The 13,890-nt window shown below is 35.2% G+C and overlaps 1 protein-coding gene across 1 annotated transcript in view; it reads left to right on the top strand.

Moving 5' to 3' along the window:
* Positions 1–13,890, top strand: part of BRAF (B-Raf proto-oncogene, serine/threonine kinase) — a 148,105-nt gene that overhangs the window by 98,991 nt on the left and 35,224 nt on the right. The window contains exons 8-11 of the mRNA XM_007466623.1: positions 1,282–1,438; positions 8,356–8,392; positions 12,343–12,479; positions 13,452–13,569. Coding sequence (XP_007466685.1) covers positions 1,282–1,438; positions 8,356–8,392; positions 12,343–12,479; positions 13,452–13,569 — 449 coding nt within the window. The remainder of the gene's footprint in view (positions 1–1,281; positions 1,439–8,355; positions 8,393–12,342; positions 12,480–13,451; positions 13,570–13,890) is intronic.

Here is a 13,890-nt window from a genome sequence, read left to right as displayed (position 1 = left end):
TTTCCCTACCCTTAAAAGTGTGCTTCAGAGAAGCACAGATTCCTGTTCAGATTCTATTAACATATTTTATTTAGAAGCTTTTTGTCACTATTTGGCTTCTTTGGCTGTTTCAACCTTTATCTAGTCCTTTTCTACTGTATTTTCTTCTCATTCCTCTCTAAACCCTCTCCCGTCTTAAAAATGTCTTTTTATTCCCTCAACATTGTCTTTCTGGCTGTCTTATTGACCACTAGATAATGCTGATTAGTTACAGAGTTCGCATAAGATCGGGTGCAACAATAACCAATCTCTGAAGAGAGGCTGTTAGCACTGAGTCATTCGTTGGTCCTGATGGAGCTCACTAAGAGAGTCACACCTCGTCAGTCAAGTGACACTCATTTCTTAGCTCCCTAGGATATTCCTTCTGAGGGGCACAGACTTCTCACAGGTGCTTACAATCTATTCTCAAAACTTTAATGTGCTCTGTGAGTGCCAGGTTCATTCTGGGGGCGGTGAGAGATCATAGACTTTGTTATTTATCCACAGTACCAAAATAGGTCACTGTCACCTATTTTGATGGTTTCATCAAAAAGCAGTTTTTACAAATATTTACTTTAATGCTTAATATATTATTTTCCTGTGTGTCTTGTATCGATTATTGGTCATGGTAAACATTTCAAAATATGAGAGATTGACACTCTGAGAATCATCTTTTGAATTTGGAAATGATCTTTTGCTATTATTGTTCAGGATTTTAATTCAACTCTTGTATAAAGCAATAGGTATATCTTTTAGGTCATGAAAAACACATGTATGTTTTTAAAAGATTTATAATTTCCTAATATTGATACTTCCCATAAAAAGTTCATTTTAGTAACTTCAACTATCAAGAAATGGCAAAGGTAGAAAAATTAGCAGACATTATTCAGTCACTGCCTACCTAGAGCATTTTTGTATGACTTTAAAGGACAAGAGTTTCTTCAGCTGATTAACAACAGGTAATTTTTAGCTATTTGTAGATTTCTCTGGAGTTTTCTGGGTAAGGATCAGTGTTCTTATCATTGATAGTCCCTGGAGTGTCTGCTTGAGCAAAGCAGCTTTGTCAGTGTTAGTTGCAAGCACATATTAGTTTTTTAAACTAACACTTTTAAAAGCCATTACTGCTGGATTTTTAATACTTTATTATAAAGATTTTATTTGAGAATATGAAAACAAGAAAATCTTTATATCATCCATTTTTCTATGTTATTATCTCTGTAAAGTTGCTCTGAATCTTATCTTCCAATCACTTGATTTTTCCAGGCCCCCAATTCTCACCAGTCCGTCTCCTTCAAAATCCATTCCAATTCCACAGCCTTTCCGACCAGATGAAGATCATCGAAATCAGTTTGGACAACGAGACCGGTCCTCATCAGCTCCAAATGTGCATATAAACACCATAGAACCTGTCAATATTGATGTAAGTATCCAGCAGTGCTCGAACTTAGAAAATTCAAGTGTGTTTCTTTATTTTTTCTTTTTTTTTCTTTTTTTTCTTGCGTTATGCGGGCCTCTCACTGTCGTGGCCTCTCCCATTTGCGGAGCACAGGCTCCGGACGCGCAGGCTCAGCGGCCATGGCTCACGGGCCCAGCCGCTCCGCGGCATGTGGGATCTTCCCGAAACGGGGCACGAACCCGCGTCTCCTGCATCGGCAGGCGGACTCTCAAGCACTGCGCCACCAGGGAAGCCCTCTTTATTTTTTCTGCTACATTTATAATATAGATCAGAAGTAAGTGCCATCTTTCATTTATCACAGTTATTATAAGTGATAGACTTTTCATGAATTACAAATCAGAAAAGCCTTTTCATCTTCTCTGATGGCATAAAATATTTAACTGGCACGAAATTATAGAGATATTCTTATTTTTTTCCTTATGACACCATCTCTGTAAAAGTCTTATCTTCATTTATTTAACAGATAATCCACTTGACCATTTTAGGATAAAGAAAAAATAAGAATACACTTGCATATTTCCTATTTAGATCAATTTGAAATCTTTACCTAAATTTCTAAGAGTTTAACTTTGAGTTAAATAACCCTTCAGGATTAATCATTACTTTATGTACTTCTCATGCAAAGCTACCTTTTACCTTCTTTACTTTCTTGAGTATACCATTGGATTGCATCTCTACACAAATCAATTATTAGTCTCCTTCTGGGGCTGGTCACTCTTGAATTTTTTTACTTTCCCAGTTTATCTTACACACTGTAAGTTAATTATGTACATTAGTGTCACTTCTTCGTTTTGACCTTAACTCCTGGACAGCAGAAACCATTCCTAATATAGTTCCCTAACATAGGAACTATCAGGTGTTAGTTGGCACCTAACATAAGAGGTCATCAAAAAATATTTGTATTAGTAAAAGTGTTAGAAGACAAAGCAGAGGTCTGTTTCCCATAATATAGACCAGGAACTCTTAAAGGGTCACATAGGAAATATTTTAGGCTTTTGTGTCATGTGATCTCTAATGATAGCTGTTGAACTCTGCCACTGTAGTGTGAAAACAGCCATAATACATTTTAAACAAATAGGTGAGGCTTTATTCCAGTAAAACTTGAGTAAAGCAGGTGGCCAGCCAATTGTATTTTGCTGGTCCCTGATATATACAAAATAGAAGGAAGAGATGAGAAAAAAGATGAGATATGCAGGATCAATCCAAAAGGACTGGTTCATTCAGCTATCAATACATCATCTCAGTAACTGAGTTACTGAAGAGAATAAAGAGCCCTTGCTATCTGAGCTGTGGTGGGGTTGGGATCACTTCTCCCAGAATTTGTACTTCAGGATAAAAAATGTGGGTTATCCTCAGTCTCTGTCTATAATAAGCAACAAAACAAAAAAGCCACCAAATTTGTTTGCCTTGGAAAGTCATTCTATTTAAAAAGGAATTTGAAACTGTTTCCCCATGTAAGCAGGATACTGAAGTTACTCAGGGGTCATGTGTATGTTAGAGGACAGGGGTTGTTCTCATTATACTGGCATTCCTTATGTGAGTCCTCATAAGGTTGAGTAAAGAAGCAAAAATTATCCTAACAGGAAAATAATCACTAATTAACAGACTCCCTTAATATTAGTCTCCACTCACATATCCCTCCCCATTTAATACCAGCTTGCATTCCAGCCCTTTTCCATCACTATCCAACATTTCAGTGAAAACATAAAGCAGATTGATTGTGAATCTGACAACAAAAAAAAGATTTTAAGGATTTTATGAAGATAGTGAAAAAGTCACTTGGTAGAACTACTCACATCTTATAAAGTCATTGAGAAATAAGGGTACAGCAGAATTAAATTAGTCCAGTTAACAGTAAAAGAGAGAAAGTCTATAAGGATGACAAGAGAATAGGCTTTTCAAGTGAAAATGATTTATAAATATCATAGGATTGATGGAGGCCTCTGAGGGAATTGTTGAAGTCCTTTAAAATTTTTATAAAAATGATTATGATTGTGATGTAAAAGATGAATATGGAATTAAGAATTTCAATTTGTGCTCTCGTAAGTTTGATATTCTTACCAATGAAAACTTGATTTTTTTCTGTATTCTAAGGATTAGCATACTGTTGAAATTAAAACTTAAAGTTTTGTTGAATGTAAAAGAAAATAAACTTTTTATAAATCTTAATTTCATTTTTCAAGATACATTCCCAAGTCAGACTTTCTTCCTATATTTTACTATGAAGTTTTTTCTCTATTTTTATTGGATTCATTTCAAGTAGCCTTTTCTTAATATCAGTTTTTCTCAACTAATAAGGTCTTCTATCTGGCTAGACCTGAATACAAAGGAAAAAAAATAGGAGAGGGAAATATGGAAATAAGGAGATTATGTGAAATAAGAAATCAAATCTTATTTTTACGTTAGATCTATTGTCAGTATGTTCAAAGTTGTTACCTTTGTATTTACTTTCAAAACTGATGTTCTTTTAGCTATTTCTCTTTATGTCTTAGTGTTATTAAGTTTCTCCTATTCTCTTAGGCTTCAACATTTGGAGTGTCATCTTTATATCTTGCTTTTTCATCTTCCCCTATAAGCAAATAGTCATAAGGTATCACCTTTCCTTTTGATATATGTCTCAAATTTGTTATTACTACCACCATTTGGGCCCATATTTCTTCACTTGAACTACTTATTACATTAATCTCCTAAATAGATTTCCTGCCATTGATTTCTCTCTGCCCATTTCCATTTTTATTGCTATTATCAGAATAATTTTTTATAAGACCTCTATCATCATCTGTTCCTTTGTTCCAAAACTTTCATTTACTTCCCATTGAAAAATATAAAGCTTTTAGCATTTCATTCAGTTTCAGTCATTTCATTCAATTTCAGTCATTATTTGTCATTTATTATTCCAGTAAACCAGATTTAATATTTACTCTGGTATAGGCACTGTGTCAGAATAGGGAATTAAGATGAATTAGCACAGTCTTTGCCCTCAAGGAGGTCACAGTCTAATGGAAATGGATGAATCAGCCATATAAATAAAGAAACACAAAATATACAGTGATAGTTTATAGAAGGGGTTGATAAACCCTACCTGGTTAAATCTAGTAATGTTTAGCAGAGAAAGGACAACATTTAAGCCAGACTGTAGAAGGTGAATAGGAAGGAGTTGGAGTTTATTCAGTGCACTTGGTGGGGGTTTTAAGAAGGAAGGGCATTTGTTAAGGAAATGGTATGTGCAGAAATATAGAAGTACCTATATGTGGGTTGTAATGAATAGTTGGTATTGTACGAGTTTAGGGTTCAGGAAAAGGGTGGGTAATGGTAGAGGATGAAACTAAGTAGGTAGAGTCCACACTGAAAGACATTATGTTATTATTCTGAGGTCACTATAGTAGTTGGTAATAGGAGGTCCAATAAACTGGGTGGGAAAGAAAGTGATCAGCTCTTTACTTTAGAAAGTTCTTTTGAATTAGTGAGAGATTTGATAGGCTCAATTGTTAGGATGGATACTGTAAATGGCTACTGTTAATGCTTACTGTGTGCTAGGTACTTTACATAAATTTTCTTAGTCTTTCCTCACAAACACTTGTGAGTTAAGTAGTAGTATTTTCCTTATTTTACTGTTAAGAAAATTAGATTTAGAGATATCAAGAAACTTACCCCAGATCACACAGGTGATAAATGATTGAAATGGGGTAAAACCTGGCCTTTCTTTCTTATCTCAATCACTGTTCTATATAGTAGTAGAGGAGAGAAGTGAAAGAGATGAGAGGTAATAAAGATAATGCCTAGGGACTTCCCTGGTGGCACAGTGGTTAAGAATCCACCTGCCAATGCAGGGGACCCGGGTTTGATCCCTGGTCTGGGAAGATCCCTGCATGCCGCGGAGCAGCTAAGCCTGTGCACCACAACTGCTGAGCCTATGCTCTAGAGCCCATGAGCCACAACTACTGAGCCCGCGTGCCACAACTTCTGAAGCCCACGCACCTAGAGCCTGTGCTCTGCAACAAGAGAAGCCACCGCATTGAGAAGCCCGTGCACTGCAACAAAGAGTAGCCCCCTCTCACCGCAACTAGAGAAAGCCTGCGCACAGCAAAGAAGACCCAAGGCAGCCAAAAATAAATAAATAAGAAATGGTAATTAAAAAAAAAAAAAAGATAATGCCTAGAGTTGTCTGGCTTAGGTGGATAGATGGTATTTATTCTATCCATTAAGATAGGAAATGCCAAAGGAAGAAGAACAGGGTTTGTAGAAATGAAAACGTTAACTTTTATTTTGGACATCTTGACTTTAAGATGTCTGTGGAACTTTCCTTGTTTAGAAGTCCAGTAGCAGTTGAAATAAGGACCTTGAGTAGAGATACAGATTTAGAAATAATTAGCCTATTTTTGTCAGTTAAAGTCATGGATGTAAGTGATATTACTCAAAGACTATATGTAAACTGAAAAGAGGGTAGACATGCAACCCCAGTAAACATTAACATTTGAGATACAGGCAGAGACTGTCATTCTCTCTCCATTTTAGGCTTCTCTTCCTAACTTTAGCTTCAAATAAGTAAGAGAAAGTAGTGTTGCAGAAGCTAAAGGGAGAAAAGGGGACTTCAAGAATGCTTAAGTAGTTGATGTCAGTTGCCATTGAGACTCAAATGAGATAAGGACTGGAAATGACTATTGAATTGGGCAATTACAATGTCGTTTTTACTTCATTGAGAGCTGTTTTAGAGGACTATCGGAGGATAGCAAAACCAGGGAAAGATGTGGGATTAAGTGCCAATTTTGAGAAGCTTGGCTATAAAGGACTAATGAAAGGGTCATAGATTGAAGCAGAGACTTGAGCATATTTGTATCTTCAGGGGAAGAAGCAAGTGAAGAGAGAGGTTAAAAATAACAAAGAATAACTGAGGTAGTAAAATTCCTTGAATTTGGAAGTGATGTTCCTCAGAGGCTATGAGGAATTAAAGATGAACATAGCTAGCTCCGCAGCTCTTTACAGGCAGTATGACCATGGGCAGATGACTTAACCTTGAGGCCTATAGTGTCTACCCCTTGTAGTGATTTGAAAATGCTTATTGTTCTTGGCACAAAATAAGAATTCAAAAATTATAGCTAATATTATTATACAAATGTTTGTAGATATAGAGGCAGAACAGAATGTTCTTTGATAGCTTCTGTTTTCTCTGTCATGCTAAAAAAGGGAAGAGTTATAAGTAAGAGAGGAACCCCATAGGAGATTGGCAAAAAGTTTGAAATAGCCAGTATTGGAATACTAGAAGATCCTATTTAACCTAGGCCACGTAGATAAAGATTGTCAAGGAGCTTTAAGAACATATTTGAGATTGGAAAATATAAGTTTATGGTGGTTATTAGCAGTGGGTTGTCTAGAAGACTTTTTTTTTTTTTTTTTTTTTGCCCCGCCTCTCAGCTTGCAGGATCTTAGTTCCCCGACCAGGGATTGAGGCCGGGCCATAAATGTTTTTTTTTTTTTTTTTTTTTGCCACGCCTCTCAGCTTGCAGGATCTTAGTTCCCCGACCAGGGATTGAGGCCGGGCCATGGCAGTGAAAGTGCAGAGTCCTAACCACTGGACGACCAGGGAAGTCCCCCTCTGCTTTTCTTTTCTGCATTCCTGTCTGCCCCTCAAACCCCAACACGTAGATCATCTTCTTCAAATGCTTCACCAATGGCCAAGTTCTATAGTTATTTATTTATCCTTTGAACTTAAGTAGCATGAAGAATCTTTTCACCCATACTGTTTATTTGGCAATTAACTAAGCAACTTTGGCACCTTTTTTATTGTTTTCTTAAGCCCTTATTCTTATATCACATAATTTCTATGTGTGTATATCTTTCTTACGCTTAGATTTTAAGCTCTCAAGAACACAAAGTTAGTGAGACCACCATGATTTTTAATATTTATTAATAGTCACACAACCCCTAACATTAGCATCTTATTTGGAGATATGAGTATTTGTTGATTATTCTGTAGAAAATGTTAAAGGCTTTATATAATACATTGAACATGACAGAAATACATCTGTAAAGAATGTGCTCTTCGTTTTAGCCTATAAATGAAAAGCTGCCTATTTGCAAAGAGACTGAACTTATTTAGAGACCTGATATTTAAGTTATACTGGTAGATTAAGTTCTGTCTGTCAGGGTCCAAATTGCATTGCATTGCCAGTAGGCTCTTCCCCCACTGCCCTGCCCCATGTTGTCTGTTGTAAAAAGCTGTATTTTAATAATAAAGGCAAATTTTTTTTCCCCTTCTAGTGTGTCCTTACACATTTATATTTTTATAATTGTATCGGTGTACATTTAATTTTGTATTCTTTTTTATTGTAAACATGTTTTATGAGTCAAGCTTCATAATTGTTTTAGTAGCTACATAATACTTACTAAATTGATACACTATAGTTAACCATTATTGCCTAAAATAGGGAAATAATTTCTGGTTTTTTAGTATAATGGATAATGTTGCACTAAACATCTTTGTGCATATCATTTTTTTCTTCTGAATTATTTCCTTAGGAAAAATTCCCAGAAGTGGAATTACAGGATCAAAGGGTATGAACATTTTATGGCTCTTAATATGTGCCAGTAGAATTGTTTTTTAAGAATTAATGCAGCCATTGGTTTTGAATGGCCTGAAATGGATTTCAACATTTCATCAGGACTAATAATCCCTTCAATCTAGGGTTAGGTTGGCGAGTGCTTCAAATTTTTTATTTTATCATGTTCACTAGCTAATTCCATATTCTTTCTGTTTTGTGAAGTAATTTATAAGGCAGGTGTTAGTTTGAATTAACCTTTCTGTGAATGCTTAGTGGAAAATAAAATTTTATTACTTTCTTACCATATGCTTTGATTAAATATACATTACTATTTATTTGTAGGACTTGATTAGAGACCAAGGGTTTCGTAGTGATGGAGGTAAGTCGTGTTTTCAATTTAAAAAAAAAATCAGGGAAAAATGCAATTGCTTTGCTGCTTGTCTCCTTTATATTTGCTTCTTTCATGAAACACAGACACAGAGGAAAATGTGCAGAGAAAAACCAAAAATTGTTTGCTTTTTTTTAGTATTTATCATTTATCTCTAATAAAATTTTGACTAATTCATAGCCAGAGAAAAAGAGAGGACATAAAAGGGAGTCTTAAATGTACTATCTACAGTTTTTTAGATGTTGTTATCAAGGAGAGATCCTTAACTATTTTACCCACTTTATTCCTAACCACCTCCATTCCTAATACTTAAAGATTGAGCTTACAACCAGTTAAAACTTGACTCCCCTACATCATTCTTGGAGAGAATCCCTGGGGTTGCCTGCTACAACTTGCCAGTTTGTTAGACATTGTCAGCCACTTCCCTTCAGCTTTCTAGAAGGCTTTGGAATATATACTTTATAGCATGGACCCCTAATAGAAAAGCCTAGTTCCCCTTTTACTATTCCAGTAAATAAAAAAAGCAAATGAGAAACTGAATTGAGATTTCTTACAGAATTTTCATCAGATGTTCACTCTAGCACACAGTGAAAATTGGGAGCATAGCAAAACATTACTTTAGAAAATACTTTTTAAATAAGATTTTACCCCCATAAGATTTTTCTAAGAGATGGTGTTTGAAACTGTCTTGACGTTTTCTTCCAGGTGGTCCTTTATGCTTACCTCTTCAGCTGTCTTCTGTTTAATAAGGAAGCCCTACGATACCTGCATATCTTGTTTAGAGTTGGTCTCTTCACTGTGACCTGCTTTATATTCAAAATATCTAAGCCCAGACTCAAAGATACTTTATGTTGAATAAACATTGAGTAAACCATCTTTTGTTGTAATATTTATATATACCTGTGGACCTACCAAAATAATAAGCCTGCATTATGTACTCTGGTCTTAGTATTTACTATAGCACATAGTTATAAAAGTTTTTTTTTTTTCCTGTTTGTTGTTCCATGAACCCACCAATTAATGTTGCTGCCAGTTTGACTTTCATATGTGTTAATAGCTGTGGCTTTTGATAATTTTGCCCAATACATCCAGCATTTAAATGTTGCCATCATGTTAGCATCACAGAGTTAACTTAGTCATAAAAATTGCCTGCTTAGTACCAAAAATCAAATGCCATTTCTTATCCTTTTTGTGAATCACTTTATAAAGAATCATTGGAATTTTATGAAAATAAGCAGATTTTTTAGACATCCAGAATTATTTTGTGAAGCAGGCTTCAACTCATTTATTCCCATGACTTCTTTCATTTCTTCTGTGTGTCTGTTTTCCTGTGTTTGCCTGCCCCTCTCTTTTTCTTCTAACAGCCCCTTTGAACCAGCTGATGCGCTGTCTTCGGAAATACCAATCCCGGACTCCCAGTCCCCTCCTACATTCTGTCCCCAGTGAAATAGTGTTTGATTTTGAGCCTGGCCCAGTGTTCAGAGGTAGTTGGGCTCTTCTTTCTTGTTTTCATCCAAACCAACTAAATATAAACAACAGATACTGTTTGTGCGTCACCCTCACAGTGTGTGTTTGTAAGTGTGAGAGTTTTCAGTACTAAATTTCTGCTTGGCCTGGCTGGAATGCTCTGAATGTGCTTCTCACACATACTCACTACCACAAGCTTTCTGTATGCTGTCTGTCATAAATTTTTAAAAGCAAGAAAATTCTGAACTGAGATTTCCATCTTGTTTTTTGTTATATTACTTACTTTTTGGTCTTGATAATTTCTTAAACTCAGTGGGTGACAGTAAATAATGTGGGGGGGGGGCTTCTTCAAGTTGAATTTATTTTACTTTAATCCATTTAGGTGATAACCTTGATGGCTGCTAATAATGGTTATCAATTTTTTTGTTTTTTTAAAAAAGTGGAAATCCCTATTATGAGTTCTTACTAGACTTTTTGCTTTATTCTTCTGTAATATATGTCCTTTTTTTTAAAACATAGGACATGTATATTTTATATCAAAGGTAGGGAACCTTGTTATAACCTTGTTATATTCACTAAGAAAGAAGATTTGTAATATATTTGGGGTATTTTAGCATACTTCAGAAAATTAGGATTTATACTTTCAGTTATGCCCTCATGTGAGGAAAAAGTAGTATAATTTCACTCACCCATTTTATCTTTCCATCCTTTAATTACTGGTTAAACTGATTTTAAAAAATTTAAGTCAAAATTTAGATGGGTGTCTTGCTGTAAATATTTTTAATGAATTATATTTACTGGCTTTTGCTAGTTAGTGTCTTTTAACTTATTCTGAATGTAATGGTGGCATTTCAGATTTTTGCTCTCTCAGCCCAACTTTCTCAGAAAATCCATGGAATGGGCTGGAAGTTATAGAGTACTGAGTAGTGTAATTAAAGTAAGTGATACAATACAGCACTGAGTAGATCAGAATTGTGAGGCCTGGGTAAGCAGTTAAGGCTTTATGATGTTGAAAATTATCAGTGGAAGGCAGAATATGGATTGTGCTCTAATTAATAGACATTCCAGATACCATTTTCTTTTAGAAAATTGCATGTGAGGTCATGGAAATTCCACATGATGACATATGTGGTGTAGTAATGAGAAAAGTTCTACACAGTGGTTTTTTTTTTTTTTGCTGTACGCGGGCCTCTCACTGATGTGGCCTCTCCCGTTGTGGAGCACAGGCTCCGGATGCACAGGCTCAGCGGCCATGGCTCACAGGCCCAGCCGCTCCGTGGCATGTGGGATCTTCCCGGACCGGGGCACGAAACCGCGTCCCCTGCATCGGCAGGCGGACTGTCATCCACTGAGCCACCAGGGAAGCCCTCTACACAGTTTTAACATTTAAATGTTGCCATTAGTATTCTGATCCTTGTTCTTTGAAAGATAGTGACTTTTTAACTAGAGAATAGTTATCTACTTTTTTAAAAAATTGAAGTCTTTTTGTTCTGTATGTGCAAACATTACCTAACATCTCAGTCCTACTTAGCTATACTCAGGCCCCACTAGGAGTCATTGCTCTGAACCCCTCTGAACCAGGTGCTTTCTGTATATGAATTGGGATTTTTGCTCAATCAGCATTTGGAAAAATATCCATCAGAAAGGTATGCAACCCTGCCAACTGAGTCCAGTTTCAAAGAGTGTACCCCTTGGACTCATTTGGCTGATAAAATTTTTCCATTTGTAGTAACTTGGCTGAGAGGCCATAGCACTTACCTTGGCCTCATTTTATAGGCAGAGATTTTTCAGAAAGTCTTGAGAAAACCTGCTTGGCTTTGTTTGCATTAACTTTGTTATGCAGGTAAAATTTCATCTTTGTTTAGCAAAATAAGCCTCCAGGAACCAATGAAAGTGACCATTATCTCTCACTCTTAAATAGTATAGTATGTAGTATAGGATTTTTAAAAATTTCAGTGGCTAATAGGAAAGAGCCAGGTAATGTCAACATTATGGCCGTTATTGGAATATGTTTCCATTTGGGGAATTTCTATCTTTTTTTTAATTGATAGGCTGTTAAGGTAACATAATTAAAAGTTTATTTTTTATATTCGCTTTTAAGTTGATTTTGCTTCTTGTGTTCTGATCAAAGAAAAAACTTGGGAGTATTTTTTAGTGTTTATCTCTTATTTTAAAAAGATTATTTTTCTCATAGACTCTGCACCAATAAACAAAGTATATATCTGTAATCAGACATTTTAAAGGTCATTAAATTGACCAGAAAGCTAAAAGTATAAAACTAAAAGAAATTATAGTCTTTTAATTTAAAGCTAGTCACCAAATGAGACTCCTTTTTTGCCTGTCCTTTCCAAATGGTATTAGAACATATACTGCATTTTTAAGATAAGTCTAAATCTCCCTCTACCCTCTGCCCCCAATAAACTAATGTACTTGATCCTCCTTTAATAGATATATTTTTCCTTTCACTAACTTAGGATCAACCACAGGTTTATCTGCCACGCCCCCTGCCTCATTACCTGGCTCACTCACTAATGTGAAAGCATTACAGAAATCTCCAGGACCTCAGCGAGAAAGGAAGTCATCTTCATCCTCAGAAGACAGGAATCGAATGGTGAGAGTATATGATATCTTTTTTCCTCTAAGTTCTGTCTTCTTAGAAGTCATAGCCAAATGTAATGTCACCTTTTAGATATATGATATATAGTGCCATATATGTCCATATTTGACACAGAATTCCCATAATCAAATAAATTTAAGAGCTGATAGTTTTTTGCTTAAAAACAAAATACAATATTGATTTTTGCTCTCAACTCTAATATAATTGAGTAAAAGGCAGTTTTGGAAGAGCAAGAATAGTGTTCTGTTTCTAAACTATGGAAAGAGAGTAAGCTTGTATTTTAGGAGGCATGATTAGGCATGTATGTTCTAAAGAGTTGGTCTGAAATACAAATAACTACCAAAGGACATTCTTCCCTAATGAAAAATTAGCTATCTGCTGTAAATTAAATCTGTATTAAAAACTAATCATTTTAGCAATAGTATATGTTGGATATGTGGGTCCTTTATCATCCCAAAGTGATTGTATATGTTGATAATTTTTTTTAAGAGAGAGATTGGGTCAGATAAGATATATGAGGAAATTTAGCACTGACAGGGAGAAAGTAATTAGATTATCAACAGCCATAGTATGTTAACTTTTTGGCCTTTGGAGCCAAAACTACTCACAAATGTATAACACTTATCTTGCTCCTAGTAGTCTTCCAAATGATAAAAAAGCTGCTTTATTTTATTGATTTTAATAATAAAATTTAATAATAGTAACATTTCTGCTCATACCCAATAAATAATTTTTATTTTTTAATAAACTGTTTCCACCCTGATACTGACTTAGGTCTTAAACTTAAGTTCTATATTTTAAGAATCATCCTTCTATTATTCCTCTAGAGTGTGGGGTTTTTTCCAAAGCTTTTGCTCTCTTCCTAACTTATGTCCCTTTCAGGAATAGGTAAATGTACTTAGTGTGAAGCATAAGATTTTCCTTTTTTGTTTGCCTTGGCTTGACTTTTGCACTATTTTTATCAAGAAAACACTTGGTCGACGGGATTCAAGTGACGATTGGGAGATTCCTGATGGACAGATCACAGTGGGACAAAGAATTGGATCCGGGTCATTTGGGACAGTCTACAAGGGAAAGTGGCATGGTATGTATGTAATACGGTGACCTTGTCACAAATTATAATAATAGAATATAATAACTTTCATAAAAAAATATCAAAGGGAGTATTCACTGTTTGCATCATTAAGCTAATTATGATCAGATGCAAGAGTCCTCCAAAGGTTTATAACAGAAATTATGGGAAATAAAAACTGGATTCACAGCAGCCAGAAGTTTAATCATTATACTACAGTAATAATTTTTAAAGATGATCCTCCAGATGAGCTAGTCCCCAAGATTTTTTATTTTTATAAGTCTTTATGCTGGTAATTTTATTTGTATTATAAACCACAAGTAAACATATAAA

Source organism: Lipotes vexillifer, unplaced genomic scaffold, assembly GCF_000442215.2.
Source record: "Lipotes vexillifer unplaced genomic scaffold, Lipotes_vexillifer_v1.1 scaffold71, whole genome shotgun sequence".
NCBI lineage: Eukaryota > Metazoa > Chordata > Mammalia > Artiodactyla > Lipotidae > Lipotes > Lipotes vexillifer.
This window is presented reverse-complemented; position numbering and strand designations above follow the sequence as displayed.